Source organism: Sylvia atricapilla, chromosome 8, assembly GCF_009819655.1.
Source record: "Sylvia atricapilla isolate bSylAtr1 chromosome 8, bSylAtr1.pri, whole genome shotgun sequence".
Taxonomy (NCBI): domain Eukaryota; kingdom Metazoa; phylum Chordata; class Aves; order Passeriformes; family Sylviidae; genus Sylvia; species Sylvia atricapilla.
Window position 1 is genome coordinate 3,860,091 of NC_089147.1, and position 16,413 is coordinate 3,876,503.

Below are 16,413 nucleotides of genomic sequence, written 5' to 3' on the forward strand. Positions count from 1 at the left end.
AGGGCACTGGATGCTGCCTGCAGCCTGCCAGGTGTGCAGCAGGGAAGGTCTGACTCGCTCCGGCCTCGGAGCCTCGGCAGCATCGGAGCCCGGAGTCTCCTCGGGCTGACCTTTGCCTGCCCGCCCGGATTCGGGATGCCGGCTCCGCCGCTCGCAAGGGACAGCCCCAATTCCCCTCGGGGGCCCATCTCCTCCTCGATTCTCTCCATCCATCCCCGGCAGGTTCTTAGGGCCCGGGATGCCGCGGGGGATGCCCGTCATCCCCGCCCGGGCGGTTCGGCGGCGCATCCCCCGCGCTGCTCGCTCTCCATCCCCGCAGCCCGTGCGCGGGGGGATCCGCACAGCCCCCGGAGCCGCGGGGGGATCCGCACGGCCCCCGGAGCCGCGGGGGATCCGCACAGCCCCCGGAGCCGCGGGGGATCCGCACAGCCCCCGGAGCCGCGGGGGATGCGCACGGCCCCCGGAGCCGCGGGGCAGCGCCGAGCGGCCGCACTCCGCCTCCCGGGCTGCGCAGCGCGGCCGGGGAGCGGCGGGGCTGCTCCCTCCCCCTTCCTCCTCCTCCTCCTCCTCCTCCTCTCCTCCTCCTCCTCGTCCTCCGCCCCCCTTCCCCAGGGCAGAGCCGGCGGAGGCGGCGAGCGCGGGGCAGAGCGGAGCCGAGGCGGCGGAGGTAGGAGCGCGGGGATGGGATTAGGATGGGATGGGAGAGGATGGGATTGGGATGGGATGAGATGGGATGGGACGCTGCGGGAAGGCTGGGGGTAGCCGGGCCGCTGCTCCCCAAGTTTGGAGGCGGCGGGACTTTGCGGGAAGTTGGGCAGCGGCGGCCGCGGGGGCACCGCCGGGCACGGCTGGGCTCGGGGGACGCGCGGCTCCAGCCGGGGCACACGGGACTGTCCCCGCTCCCCGGCGGGCTGGGGCACCCCGGGAGCTGCCAGGGCATCCCCTGGAGCCGCGACGGGAGCGGGGCACGGCGGGGAGAACCCGCCCGGAGCGGGTCTGTGCTCCGCGGGACCCCGCGGGGACAAAGGTGGCGCGGATGCTGTCACTGGCCGCGCTGGGCAGGTCCCCGCGGATGGCGCTGCGCTGGGGGCTTTGGGGGAGCTGACACTTGCAAAGGGGCTTTCCTGAAAGAGCCATTCAAATCCCGGCAGCGCATCCCACCTAGGAGCGAGCCGGGCGTGGATGTTGCCATTCGCTGTGAAGGTTTTTGGGTGAAGAGGGGTATTTCTTAAACGCAAGCTGTTGGCTGTTAAAAATAGCTTCATAGCTGCTGAGAATGCAGGCAAGGTTCAGTGACGGGTTATTATGGTCAGAGTCTGTTAAGCAACAATTCACCAGCTGAACTTTGGCGGTCTCATATATGGGCTTCTCTTTTTCTTCTTCTCTCTTTTTTTTTTTTTTTTTTTAATTTTTTCCTCTGCTGCTTCATTGTAATACTACAGCCGTACTCTGCAGTGATCTGACTGCCTTAGGCACAGACAGATTTGTAGGTTAATGGGATATGTGAGAGTATTGTTTGGATGGTGCATCTGAATACCTACCAAGCCTTTAAGATTTGGAATTTTTTAAAAAAATTTATCATATCATATCATTCTCTGGCCTTAAGTCCCCTTCACACTGACTTCCTTACATATGACATCAGAATGGTTTCACTTCTTGATTTGTTTAGCCAGACCAAAAACCCATCATCATCATCTCCTGTAGAACAAACATGTTCTTTTGTGTTTTGAGACTTAAAAAAAAAAGACCAGAGTGGCCAGCTGGGCACATCACAGATTAAATCTCAAAGTTTGCTGGAACTGTTCATGAAAAGTAAATATTTTTAAGGTTGAACTGAAAATCATATGTGCTCGTTTGGATAAACAAACACCTGATTGAACAGCACTGCACTTGATACTAACTGGGGACTGCTTGATCTTTGGCAGAGAGGGAAATTTCCACCCATAAAACATCCCCAAATGTACATGAACCATATATATATATATATATATTTATCTGTGCTATTTATAGACATAGATATGTTTTGTATGTGCAGTCACTCATAAACAATAAATCTCACTTAAAACCAGCAAGCACTAATGGAGTAGCTGCCTTGAAGCCTCTTTTTGTCAGTGATTAAAATGTTGTCACACGTCTCATGCCCTTAGAGCTTCTCTGCTGCTGCTGGTGCCATTTCACTCTTGGGCATTGAGTCAAAAGATTCATCTGGCTCCTCACATGCCAGAAAAAAGAAAATCAATTTGAATGCAGAAAGGAGGAAACTACTTGTATGAAGATTTTGTAGTGATTCTACACTATTCTTTCTTCCTTTTTTTTTTTTTTTTTTTTTTTTTTTTTTTTTTTTTTTTTTTTTTAAAGAGCACTTAGATCCTGTGTTTGTGAGTTGCAGCCACTGTGCAGTTCTGAAATCAATAGCAAAATAGTTTTATGGTTCAGATTTTGTCATAGGAGGACTAATCTCAAATTCAGAGTGTTTTATTTGGTGGTTTGTAATGATCAAACAGTGGAGATTTACATTGCAAAACACTTAATTCCACTAATGCAATGGAAGGCAGTAATGGATTTTTATCTTCATTGCTAAACTAAAAGTACATATCTGGAAATCATATAAATGAGAAGGGTGAAGCAGATTCTCATATTGGAATTATTTCATGTGGTTGAAGGATGAAGGTGTGTAATCCACCAGCACCATTAACAAGGATAGGATTATGTAGGCATAATCACAGAGATGCAAATAAAGCACTGCTCATTTTATATTTTAACATTATTTTAAGCAACCTGTGGCAGGAGCTCTGTGAGAAGGGAGAGTTTCAGTGGTCAAAGCTCTCGTTGGCAGCCCAGGTGATTTCAGTGTTCCTGAAAGTGTTTTTAAGGATGGGCTGTGGCCTGGTGCTGAAGCACCTCTCAAAGAATTGGTTTATATTGAAGATTAAATGGTTTGGGGGATGGCAGCAAACTCTGCCAAAGTTGATGAGTTATTGCTGGCCAACAAGGATTTCTTATGGAATTCCTCTGCTGACTAGGAAGGGAATCCTTCCTATTATAAACTACTTTTCCTACACTGAGTTCTTCCCTACATGTCCGTGGAGGGAAATCTCATGAGCTGTAACTCAGGGTTGTGTCACCACTGGGTGCTGATGGAATTTCTCCAGAGGTGAGCTGGCAGCAGAGGGCTGATCTCACCTAAATGACATGTGGATTTAGGAACTTGGAACACCCAACTGTGCTTCTCTTCCAGCACAGATGCATCACTTAGGTGAAGAAAAGCCATGACACGAACAGATACTGATATCACCCTCTCCCTCCTAATTGCTCCCACAGTTAATGTATATTCCACAGTTAATGTATATCCCACAGTCATAAATCCCAAGGAAGTGTGCTCTTAAATTACTCAGTGCTACTCTGGGTACTTGCCTGATGTGGAACACTGCTTCAGACACCTCAGAGGGTTTGCAGAAGATGTACCCTGATTTGAACGGGGCTCGTTAATTGCTGTCTTTAGACTCCCATTTTCCCCTTCAACCCGCCTGTTTTCCTCCACCCCTCGCACAGGGAGGGGTAATTCTAAATTCCCACCACACTCCTTGGCTGGAGTTACATTGCTCAGCTGGGAGAATCCAAAGTGCTGTGGAAAAACATGGTTGACTTCCAATAAGAGAGCATCCTTTTCCCTGCTTCCCCCCACAATTAGTATTCCTTATTTGTTTATGTCTTTTTGTGAAGTGCCCTATTTTTCTTGCTGACCAAGTGTGGTGTCAGATCTGGAGTCTAAATGCAGCTATTCAGGGGAAGGGACCTGTAACCTCCTGCAAGATCTTATTTCACAGCAGCCTGAATTGCACCCAATTCCCTCCACTTACACTGCGATTTCACTGAAACAAACTGATGATCCAGAGCTTTGCTGTCCCGTTCTCTTAAAAATTTGTGTGGCTGCCCGTGTATCTGACAGGAAACGTGTTGTGTCTGTCCCCACGGCCTGTTGGGTTGCGTTTCCCAAGCTCAAAGGCACGATCACAATTCTGTCCTGGTGCCTGGGTTGGGTTTTTACAGGCGAGGGAGGCAGGGAAGCTCCCGAGGAGGTGGAGAGCCTTGCAATGGGAGCACTGTAATCCTTTGATTACACAGCTGGGCCTGACATGCCACTAAACAGCACTTTAGGGGCGAGCAGTTAATGTAGCTTTGCCATGGAATATTTATTCATTTAAGTTACACCTGGTTTCCAGCAGCTGGTGAACGTGGCTTGTAAGCTTTAGTTTTAAGGAGCGTCCTCCGAGGGAAGATAAGCAGGTGATGCCTTGTAAGAGGAAACAGAAGGAAAAATGTTGTCCTGATGGGCACTGGGGGCTGATGGCAGTGACAAGGCAGCTGTGGTGAGGGTGAGAGATCTGTTGAGGTGCTGGGTGTGAACAGGAGTGAGGGACCCTTGGCACACTGTCCCACTGCCTCTGTCCCGTCTGGTGGCAGCACGCCAGAGGTCACAAGAGAGAATCTCAGACTGGTTTGTGTGGGAAGGGGATTTGAAGCTCATCCAGTTCCAACCCTGACACCTTCCACTGTCCCAGTTTGCCCCAAACCCAGCCAGCCTGGCCTTGGCCATTTCCAGGGATCCAGGGGCAGCCACAGCTGCTCTGGGCACCCTGTGCCAGCCCTGCCCACCCTCACTAAGAACAATTCCTGCCCAATATCCCATCTAACCCTGCCCTTTCTCAGTTTGAAGCCAATCCCTGTGTCCTGTCCCTCCAGCCCTTGTCCAGAGTCTCTCTCCAGCTCTCCTGGAGCCCCTTCAGGCACTGGAAGGGCTCTGAGCTCTCCCTGGAACCTTCCCAGGCTGAACACCCCCACTCTCAGCCTTTCCTCACAGGATTGATGCTCCAGCCCTCTGATCACTCTGGCCTAGAGCTCCTCTCCTACATCAACCCTCCAACCCCAACCCATTGCCTCTTCTCATTCCCAGATCCATCTTCCTCCAATTCCCACAACAGCCTGAGCTGCCTGAAAGGCTTCTTTCCCAAACCTTGGCGCCTGGCTGCTGATTTTCTTCTGACCTGGCCAGAAATGAGGTGGTCCTCCTCAACTCTAGAAAGCTTTTTGGAGCTCCTGGTGGTATGAACCTTCCTCTGTTGGTTTGCTGAAAGCAGCCACAGCCCCTGCAGTGTTGGGGATGGTGGAGGGCACGTGGCTGCCTCCTGTGCCATGGGTTTCCTTGGAAATGAACCCAACCCTGTGGAGATCTGGTGGGATGGAGTGGCAAGGAAGCAACCCAGGCTTTTATTTGTTTATACACCAAGCGGCACCAAATACACACTTAACGTTCTAAAACTTACTATGCCATCATTTACTCACCAAAGAAGCACAGCATTTTATAAATAAATGGAGTTTTAGGCCAAATCTGCATCTACGGTGGGTTGTTCCTCACTGTAAAAGGTGCAGATCTGTACCTAAATAGCAAAATACTCAAACTGACATTTTCCATTTGCTTCACGCCTTCCAGTAGGAAAAAATAAGTTTCATGAGGAGATTTTTTTTTTCCTGCAGAAAAACCTTGATTTTCAGTGTGGGTGAATGTACCCTGCTATCTACCCATAAAATTAGAAAAACTGATGAGAGTGAAAAAGGCTTTTGTATTATTATATTTTACTTTGCTTTTGCATTTATTGGTGTTTGGCTTAAATTCGACAAGTTTAAGTTAGATTTGTAACTTTTCAGGGTTGCATGAAATAGAGGGAAGGTCATTCCTTTCAACTAAGTCGTTGAGTTACAGGTGAGCTTGAGCTGGGAAGAACTCTGAGGTCAGACAAGAGTGAAGATAAAATGTAAAGTTCAAAGTCATACAGAGGAAACAAGATAAGACTGCTTTGAAAAATGAAAAACTCTGCAAGATACAAAGGAAAAAAAAAGGATTTATGTGCGGCATGTGTAGTTAGGAGATGGAAGAAGCCTTGTAGCGTTGAAAGAGTGCTCTGAGGGTGGGCAGCACATGGATGTGAGTTTGTAATATTGGATGGTTTGCCCAATTTCAGGTCTTAGAACAGTGTGGAGAAAAACCACTTAATTAAAATGCTTTAGAACTGGCACTGAATGAGTAGTGAGATACCAACAAATAGGAGAGAACTCAGGGAAAAAAAAAGTAGCAGAAATCAGGATTCTGGAAGGTTTTGCCCATAATTTGGAGGAAATGTAAGAGCCCAGTGTCAACCTTGCTGTACCTAAATTGGGATGTAATGGTCTGAGTGCCAGAGTTTATTAATCCAAAGAAAAAAGACTCTTTGACTGGTGCAGCCAGGAGGTTTGTCTGTGTAAAGCTAGAAATAGGAAGGAATGGAGAAGGATGGTTTAATCGTTTATTAGGAGAATGTATCACATAATGAGATGGGTTTGCCTGCAGGCCCAGCTCCTCACAGGGGAGCTTCATCTCCTGAAAATTCTACAGCAGCTCTTAAAACCAACACTTCCTCGCAAGCCCATGCAATACCTTATCAGATATTCCTTCCCAGCCTCTTTGATTTTGGCTACTTTTTAGCTGCAATTTATATTTTTTGCTTAGCTCTGTAGATATTAGATAATGTTAAACAGATATTGGTAATGTTAAGTAAATTAAATGGATAATGAATCTCGGATTTTTAAGTTCATCATTTTGTGGCTGTATTTCACTGTGCTAGGCTGGTGACTGGACTCCTGCTCTTGTCTTCCACCCCTTCCTACAGTGCATTTTTAGGGCTGCTGCTGTACAGCTCATCCTTGGGATTGCTGAAGCCTGAGGACATTTCCTGGGGCTCCTTCTGGAAAGGATTTTGTTCCAATGGAAGAGGAGCAGGTTTTGAATGTGTCCACCAGGCTTTGAGCCTGTGCCCAGGTGATTCCAGGGAAGGAATACTGGTTCACACTGTCAGATTCAGGATCAGAGATTCTCTCCCTGCTTTGTGTCTCCCTGGAGCTCCAGGCTGGGATAACACCAAGACATCTGGGTTGTAACTGCATCTATTGCAAGTGATAAAAATTCAGATAAAAACCCTGCTGCGCATTAAAGACTGCCAATAAAAACTGCAGCACGAGTTGTAGTGATGGGCTCTTAATTTAAGAAGACAAAAACATGTTCTTGAGCACTCCAGCATCGAGTACTACAGCTTTATGCCCTGAGCGACTCATCGGAGCCGTTCGTAAAGTAAATAATTTAGATGAAAAGTTTCATCAATTATAAAGCTCTGAAAACAGTTTCTCAGGTTGAGGATTAACTTGCCTGAGGATCAGATAAGGATAAATCAGAGTGAAACCACTATTGCACTTGACATTCAGTATTAGAATTACTTTGCAAAGCTATTTATACCATCTTTAAAACAAGAAATGAGATGTGAGAGGTGAGCAGAAGGGAAGAGTGGAATCTGAGCTGATCCTCTCTCTCACCAAGAAAAAAAGGAAATAAAAATTTGTCTGACATCAAGTGATTTTAAATAGGGAAATTTTTAACCCTTTAGAGATTTTTGAGCATTGCTGAGGAGATGAGCAAAATCAAAAATACACAGCAGAGTAAATGTAATCTAGGTTGGTATCCGTGGAAATCCCACGTGGATTTACCTGGCATTAGGCTAGATCAGGAGTAATTCACGTTTTGGGTTTCCCTGATGTGGGGGTGACCAGAATCTCGTGGGAGTGGGAACAGTTTCCCAGTTGTTTTGGAGGAATTCAGAGCCCTCTACTCACCAAGGAGCGTGGCAAGGCTGGAAAACCTGGGTAACCCTCCAGAGCTTTTAGTCAAGGAGCAGCTTTTCCCTGAAGTCAATAACTCTCTCAGATGGATTCCACTCACCTGCTGCTCGTTCCTGCTAGAGCTGTAAAAATTGAGCATTCTTCTGGTTTAGCATCAGAGTTAGAATGTTGCAATAACTCATTCTGGTGTAATACAGGGGAATGCATAAAAAGCCTCTGCTGAGTTTTGATAGTCTTTTCCTGTAATGATACCCATTAAGTGGGTGTAGTCATCTCTCCAGTTTTCCATTTTTTTTTTTGTCTTGCTGTGCTGGTACATTGGACAATAAATGAAAAAAAAAAAAAAGCCCTAAAAATGTGCCGTGAAAATGCTGATAAATATGTAAATACCAACAGTATCATTTTTGGACTGTTACAATTTCTACATTCTAAAGCTTTCCAAAACTGCAAAATGAGCAGGCACTTTATGACAATTAATATTTATGCATTAAAAACATGCCTGTTACTGAAACAAGACTATCCCATCCATCATCACTAAACATTTTACAGTGCAGAACTTTAATACCCTCCTTTCTGTATTTTCAAAGATAGCAAATAATTCTGAAATAGCAAATATCATTAAGTTGCATTTAACAAAAAACTTGGAAGGTTTCAAATGAGATAATATAAACGCTCTGTTCGTTCCAAACAGCAATTCTCTGGATGAACCCCTGGCTTCATTAAAGTCACTGAAATGTCTTCCTGCTGACTTCAGCATGCCAGCATTTAAAAAAAAAATGAATTGAAATGGGATCTTTAAAAGTTTTCTTCTTGATGAGTGGCTGTGTTAGTGTAGGAAACACATAATCACGGAATGATTATATGTGGTGCTTTATTGAAGAGCTCTGGGAGTTGGGGTAGAGACCCAAATCCAACTCCAATGAGGAATCAAAAAGTATATAGTCTTATACCCTTTTGTTCTACAACTCTTTGTTAATCATTAAGCCTCCCATTGTTCTGTTGTATACACCTAAACATGAATTTTGGTAAATATCTTCCCTTGTGATTCTCACGATTCTGGTTTAAGGTAATAATCACGTTCAGCTACCAACAATCGTTACAGTTATATCACCTATCAGATGATGATTAGGTACAGTTTCACCCAACCTAGTAGAGAATAGCTTTATTTCTAAGATAAATAGGCCTAAGTACAAATTGTCCTAATCCTCTTTTCCCCCTGATTACCCAGGCAAACTTATACTTGATTTGGTTAAAACAACAGCATGAAAGCCACATCCTGGTTGCAGTGAAGCTGAGGTTCTATTCCCCAGCTTTGCAGCTGCAGAAATTAATTTTAATATTAATATATACACTATCATTCTCCCCTTTGAAAGTATTTCACTCTAAATCTACTAAGTGTAAATGCTTTCATTTAATACAGTCCATTCATCTTCAGAGTCTATACTGGATGTTCAGCTTCAAATCCGTGACTGGCATGGGCTTCGTTGTGGAAGTTATTACAGATCAAAGGTGCTGGAGGTGCAGTCTTGTCTTGTGTCAGCACCTTCATTATTGTTCTGTTCCAGGATGTCCTTCTTTGTATTTCTCCTTTTAGGATCCTATAAACTAACCAAATCGCTAGAAATATGATTAGTAAAATTATCAAACTCTCAAGGATAGGCTTCATCCATGAACTAACATTTAATTCTAATCCTTTAAAAATTTTGTCTAACCAGGTAGTAGCTAAATCTTCTTGTTCCTCTTGTGCCTCATGTTCTGTTTGTCTCAACTGGCTAATATCATGTGCTACATCTGTGGTTACATTTGGCTTCCTGACATATTTTGCTAAGCTGCCCCTTCAGTGTCTGGTTTATCTTCTCTACTTGTCCACTCGACTGGGGTCTCCATGGGGTATGGAGGTCCTAAGATATTCCCAATAATCTACTCACCTCCTGCACCACTATGGCTATAAAATGGGGGCCTCAATCTGACGATATCCCTATGGGCACCCCAAACCTGGGAATAATCTCCTGTAATAACCACTCAACTGTTTCCTTTGCTTGATTTGTGTGACAGGGAAGGGCGTCTGGCTATCCAGAAAATGTGTCAACCCCTACTATCAAATACTTATATCCTCGGGTTCAGTTCTACAAAATCCACCTGCCAGTAATCTCCTGGTTCTATCCCCATCCAGATTCTTCCTAGCTGTGCCTGTTGTCTGGCCACTGGGTTGTTCTTTAAGCAGATCTCACATTTTGACATTACTGATTTTGCCATTGTTTGCATCTATACTGAGATTACATGTAGTTTCAATGATTTTACCAATGCCTCTGCACCCCAATGACACTCATTATGTCTTATTTGTAAGATTTCTCTCATTACCAAGGGGGGTATCACTATTTACCCTCGTGTGGTTACATACCACCCTTCTGTGTTCTTCTGTGCCTTCAGCAGATGTGCCAGTCTGTCATCTTCTGTTGTGTATTTTGGCTTAGGAGGTAAATTGAGTTGAGAGATGTTAAATTTTGACGGAATCAATGCCATTGTTTTCTGCACTTCCCATGCCACCTGACGGGCTGTCCAATCTGCTTTTGATTCCCCTCACAAATTTTGGAGCTGCCTGACTGATGCGCTTTGCAGTGCATGATCGCTACTTGTTCAGGTTTTTGTACCGCATTTATCAGTTGCAGGACTGCATCTTGGTGTTTAATATGTGTCCTTTGGAAGGACAGTAGTCCTCTCTCCTTCCATAATGCTCCATGTACATGCACTACTCAAAAGGCATATTTTGAGTCAGTCCATATGTTGACTGTTTTCCCCTCACTCAGTTCTAGTGCTCTGGTTAATGCAACCAGCTCTGCTCTCTGGGCAGACGTATTTGGTGGTAATGCTTTTGCTTCCACTACTGTGTTAATTATGGTTACCACATATCCAGTGTATCTCATTCCATTTTCCACAAAGCGGCTTCCATCCGTGAAGAGTTCCCATTCTGGTTACTCCAGAGGAGTATTCTTCAGGTCTGCTCTTGTTGAATAGGAATACTTAATCACTTCTATGCAGTCATGTCCCAGCGGACCTTCCTCAGCTGTAGCACCTAGAAACAAGGCTGGATTCAAAAGGTTAGTTGTTTTTAGTATCACTTCATCCTGCTCGGTCAGGGTAACCTGGAATTTCATCATCCGACTTGGAGAGAGCCAGTGGCCCCCTTTCTGCTCCAGGACCGTGGTTATCATGTGTGGCACACAGACATCAATGTGTCTTCCCATCGTGAGCTTCCTGGCTTCTTGTACCAGTAGCACAGTAGCTGCCACTGCCCGCAGACATGAAGGCCACACGGCACTTACGTTGTCGATTTGTTTGGAAAAGTAACCCACCGGCCTTTTCCAACTTCCCAATCGTTGGGTCAGGACTCCCAGTGCCAGGTGCTGCCTCTCATGCACATACAGTTGAAAGTCTTTGGACAGATCAGGTAACCCTAATGCAGGAGCAGTCATCAATGCTTCCTTTAATTTCTGGAAGGCCTCCTTTGTGGTTTGCCCCAGACGAAGGGCTGCGTCTTCTGGGCCTCATATAAGGGTTTTGCAATCAATCCATGATCCACAGGTGACACCACCTGATCATTCCAAGGAAAATTCACAGCTCATCTAGATTCTGGGACACTGGAATATCACAAATAGCTTGAACATGATTAGTACCCAGCCTTCTTTGCCCTTGTGAGATTTCACGTCCCAGGTAGATAACAGTCTGTTGGGCAATTTGGGCTTTTTCTCTGGACACCTTATATCCTCCCATTCCCAAGGAATTTAAAATCTCAGTTGTTACCTTTATGCAGGTTGCCTCTTCTTCAGTAGCAATCAGAATATCATCTACATATTGGAGCAATACGTACTGGTCTCTTGGTACCTGTCCTTCTTTAGTCCAGCTTTCCAGCTCGTTTGCCAGCTGACTCCCAAATAGGGTTGGGGAGTTCTTGTAACCCACCGGTAACCGGGTCCAGGTGACCTGGGTCTTTCTTCCACTTCCAGGATGTTCCCACTCAAAGGCAAATAGTTTCCTACTATCTTGGTCAAAGAGTATGCAGAAAAAGGCATCTTTAAATCAATTACAGTAAACCGTTTATATATCTCCTTTACAGATGCTAACAATGTATAAGGATTGGCCACCACTGGATGAATATCTTTGGTTATCTCATTTATGCCCCCCAAATCCTGTACGAGTCTATACTCACCATTGGGTTTCTTTACTGGGAGAACTGGAGTATTGTATTCTGATTCACATTCTTCTAGAATTTGATACTTTAAGAATTTATCAATGGTCTTTGCTATTCCCTGCCTTGCTTCTGTTTTATAGGATACTGTTTGATCCAGCATTTTCTCCTTTTTTCAATTCTACATGTACTGGCTGTGCCAATTTGGATTTTCCAGATACATCCATTTCCCATGCAGAGGAAATTACTGCATCTTCTACTTCCTTAGGAATATTAGGAATAGGTTTTTCTTCCGTAAGAATATTAGGAATAGGTTTTTCTTTTATAATTAAAATCTTTCCTGTTTTGGACTTGGGTATCCTCATTAGAAGTTCACCATTCTCAAAAGTAATTACTGCATCAAGTGCCGCCCATAAATCACACCCTAAGAGCAGAGTTGGGTGCTCAAATACAAGAATTCATGTGTTAAAACATTATTTCCAAAGCTCAAATCTAGGGGTTGCAGGAACGGCAGTGATTCTTCCCTCCCTGTGGCTCCAATGATTACAGTTGACTTATTCCCAATTTGCCCTTCCATACAGTTCAATGCAGAATGTGTATGTAAGAAGGGTAACCTTCTTTCCTTCTAAGCACAAAGTCACCATGGACTCCTTCAATCCTGGCTTTCCCTCACATAAGACCATGACTCCGGCTACGCTGTCCACCTGGGGATGAGCATTCTGCCTAAATGGGTTTGGGCACTCTTGTTTCTAATGACTTTCCAATAAGCGCATTGATCTATTATTAGTTTTTCATGGCTTCTGCCAAAACCACTTCTTATACCGCCCTGACCAGTTCTACCACATCCTCACCCCTGTCCTTGTAAAACTGCCAAAAGACTCTGCCCCTGTTTCTTAGCAACCTCTTTTTCTCTATTGTTATAAACTTTCTAAGCCACCTCAAGTAGTTTGTCCAACTTTCTTAACTCTTGCCCCTCCTGCCTTAGGCCAGGCAGCGGCCAATTTTGACCGGGTCCAATGAGATACTGGGGTTACTGGTTTATCTTCATCACTCCCACTACTATCTGCTCCTTCTGCACCCTCCCCATGTCTCTGTATCACAGCTACATCTTGGTTATTTCCCGGGGAAGGAGGGGCAGGTGAAGACGACAGACGAGGGTTCAGGGGGACAGGAGCAGGTGTCAGCAGGGGAAGGAGATAGCGCTAAGGAGAAGCATATTGGGTAGGTGTAAGCAGGGAAAGGTGGGAGGATCAGGTGGGGTGAAACCAAGCGAAGTGGAATTCAATGTCGAGGGGGGGCACTGGTGGGAACAGTGGGTCCCACTAACAAATCAGCTTCTAAATCTTCTCCCCCCACCCCACTTCCCCAAACCTGCACTCAAAACCAAGAGTTCTACACAACACTTATCCTGGACACAAGCCAGCACTGATTGTTTTCAAGGATCACTGTTTTTAACCCACACTCAGCCGCCACTCTGGATTTTCCTGTAAATAAAACAAATCACCATACAGAACTTCATCCCATCTCCCCTCTTGTTTACAATACAGCAATAACTGTAAAATCATATTCGATTGCAACAACCCGTTCTCCAGCTACGTTTTCCCATTCTGCAAGACATACTAGACCACCAAGTATTACAATAATCAATCAACTTAGCTTTAGGTAACTCTTGCCCAAAATTGCCCTGTTTCCAATGTGCTGCCAAGCACCCCAAAGGAGAAGCAGGTAAGGGGGCATTGCTGCCCATAACCCCCTCTTTTAACCCTTTCAGCTTCTCCATATGTTACAGTACATAAGACCACCAATGCCGAACCTGCAGGGCTTCCACCCTATCTAACAGACGGCGCCTAGGCAATACCAGGAATTCCTTATCCCAACCACGCGCAGCTTTCGCCGCGTCTGACAGGCAGGCACCAGACCAGACCAGAATAAAGCACCTTACCTCTTCTCCAGGGGACATTGTGAGCAGCAAGGGGTCCTGCCTCAATGGGCTCCCCAAGAATCCCTCGGTGCCGGCTGGAGCGTGATCGGGACGGGAGGTCCTCAGCAGTGCTCACAGGGTCTCATCTGGGTCTCCAAAATGTTAGTGAGGAAAACACATAATCACTGAATGATTATGAGGTGCTTTATTGAGAGCTCTGGGAGTCGGGGCACAGACTCAAATCCAACTCCAACGAGGGCTCAAATGGTGTACAGTCTTATACCCTTTAGTTATACAACTCTGTGTTAATCATTAGGTCTCCCATTGTTCTGTTGTATACACCCAAACATGAATTTTGGTAAATATCTTCCCTTGTGATTCTTATGATTCTGGTTTAAGGTAATAATCACGTTCAGCTACCAACAATCGTTACAATTATATCACCTATCAGATGATGATTAGGTACAGTTTCACCCATCCTAGTAGAGAATAGCTTTATATCTAAGATAAATAGGCCTAAGTACAAATTGTCCTAATCCTCTCTTCCCCCTGATTACCCAGGCAAAGTTATACTTGATTTGGTTAAAACAATAGCATGAAAGCCACATCCTGGTTGCAGTGAAGCTGAGGTTCTATTCCCCAGCTTTGCAGCTGCAGAAATTAATTTTAACCCTATACACTATCAGCTGGAGCTAAAGCCATTCAGCTGTGCTTTTCTGTGCATATGTTATTTAGCTCAGCCATGAGGTCTCGAGGTGAAGATAAAGTCTGGTGGGGATGAGGGAATGTGAGCAGGAAATAATATTTCTCTTTGAAATAATCCATCAGTAGCTGTGCTGTCCCAAAGGCCTCTTTTTATGGAGATCCTGCAGATGTGGAGCCCCTTTTCGGTGCTGAGGGAAGCCAACCGTGCAGGTGGACATTCCTCTTAAGGATATTCAGGCCTTAAAAGTGATGGAAAAGCCCCGAAGTCGAACTCTTTATTTATTGCACTGCTGCAGAGTGCAAGTGCAGCATTCAGACATGGGTTTAGGGACATTTTTAGCTTTGTCCTTCTGGCATGAGGGGTTTCTATGCAGCAATTGAATAGGAGGAAGGAATTAATTTGATTTAGCCATGTCAAGCTGAAAATGAAGTTCCTCCTTGCACATCCTTCGAGGAACCCTCAATGGTCTGGATTTAGCTGCCATCCGCTCCATTTTTACTGGTATATTTTTGGACTTCCTCTGCTGATAAATATTTAGAGTCTGTTTATCTTTCATCTCATTTCTGTTAAATAGTGCTTACAGATTTCCCCCCCCCCCCCCTAAATACTTATTACTGCAGAAATTGGTGTTGCAAGCCTTGATACTGCAGTGCCAGCAATTTTGTAATTTTAATTGAGGCTGGCTGACAGTACTTCTATTAATTATCTAGGAGAGGCTTCTGGCTTTCTACAAGAGAAGTGTATTTCTGGCTGGAGGAGTTCGAAGGGGAGTTGTAATTGCTTTATGTCTGGAGTGCAGGTTTAGGTGCAGGAGGCTTGGCTGGATTAGATGTGGCCATTGCTGAGGATCAATAAAGCATGAAAAGGGGAAAAGTTGTTTCAAATTTGTAAAAGTTGTAGCCACCAGGATGCTGCTAAACTCAGAATGAAAAATGCAGCTGTTTCTTTTGGGTGCAGTTAAAATCCAGTGAAAGACAATTCAGAGAGACCTGAGTTGATATTAATTACGTTGAGCATGTGAATAATTGGAGCAGTTGAGGGATTTCCTTCACAAAAGTCTGCAGAGCTGTTTCTTATAGCCTAGCTCTGTGATTCTCACTGGTGCCGCCCAGCTGAATCTTAGTGCTCTTTTCCTGTGCCTTCCAAATTGCTTTGTGGAGTTGTGTTCTTTCTGAGGTGAATATGACAGCCCCACTTTAATTAAGTAACAGCAGTTGTCACCCTGCGAGAGGGACTGTGATGCCCAGGGGCCTCAGAAGTATCTGTGTGAAAATAAATAAATAAAACATCTAAAAAGCTTTGCTAAGAAGCAGTAAATTTAAAAATTGATTTGGTTAACAGTGTTGAAATGATGTGCCTTATTCTATTACAGCATAAAGCCACCAGATGTCACTTATTTTGTGCACCACTGTTCTGGGGAGAAGCTTGCCCTTGGCATGGAAAAGATTAAAAAAAAAAAGGGCAACTTACTCGAAGTGGCTTTGTTTCTGTTTGTGTTCCTAATTGGCAACTGTCTTCCTTGATAAATATTTTCATCTTAAAATTGATCATATAAACTCATTTCTCACAGATCAGACAGACTTTCATTTTTTATGAGTGTTAAATGTCGGCAGTGCCATTTTGAGATTCAGTCTTTAAGAATAATTAATAGGCTTACTCCATTCTCAGAAGCGGGAATGTACATTTTGCGGATAGGATGGTTTTATTTTTATGAACTGTTCTATCATTAAAGACATGTCAGCCAATGGCTCACACAGATACTCATCAGCCAAGTTAAAAGCAGTGAGAGGAGTTTTAAACTCATACAGAAGGTAGAAGTCCTTGTGGAGAGGGAGGGGGAATACTTCTGAAATCAGAGACCAACATCTGCTTCTGGAGTGCTTCTAGAGTGGTGCA

The 16,413-nt window shown here is 44.9% G+C and overlaps 2 protein-coding genes across 2 annotated transcripts in view; both read left to right on the forward strand.

Moving 5' to 3' along the window:
- Positions 1-238: 238 nt before the first annotated feature.
- On the forward strand, positions 239-691 carry LOC136364460 (cuticle collagen 2C-like). Its single transcript, XM_066324431.1, has one exon. It carries the CDS (start codon positions 239-241, stop codon positions 689-691), a length of 453 nt encoding a protein of 150 aa, XP_066180528.1.
- Positions 612-16,413, forward strand: part of CHST15 (carbohydrate sulfotransferase 15) — a 51,213-nt gene continuing 35,411 nt past the window's right edge. The window contains exon 1 of the mRNA XM_066323447.1: positions 612-667. The gene's annotated coding sequence lies outside the window, so the exon portion shown is untranslated. The remainder of the gene's footprint in view (positions 668-16,413) is intronic.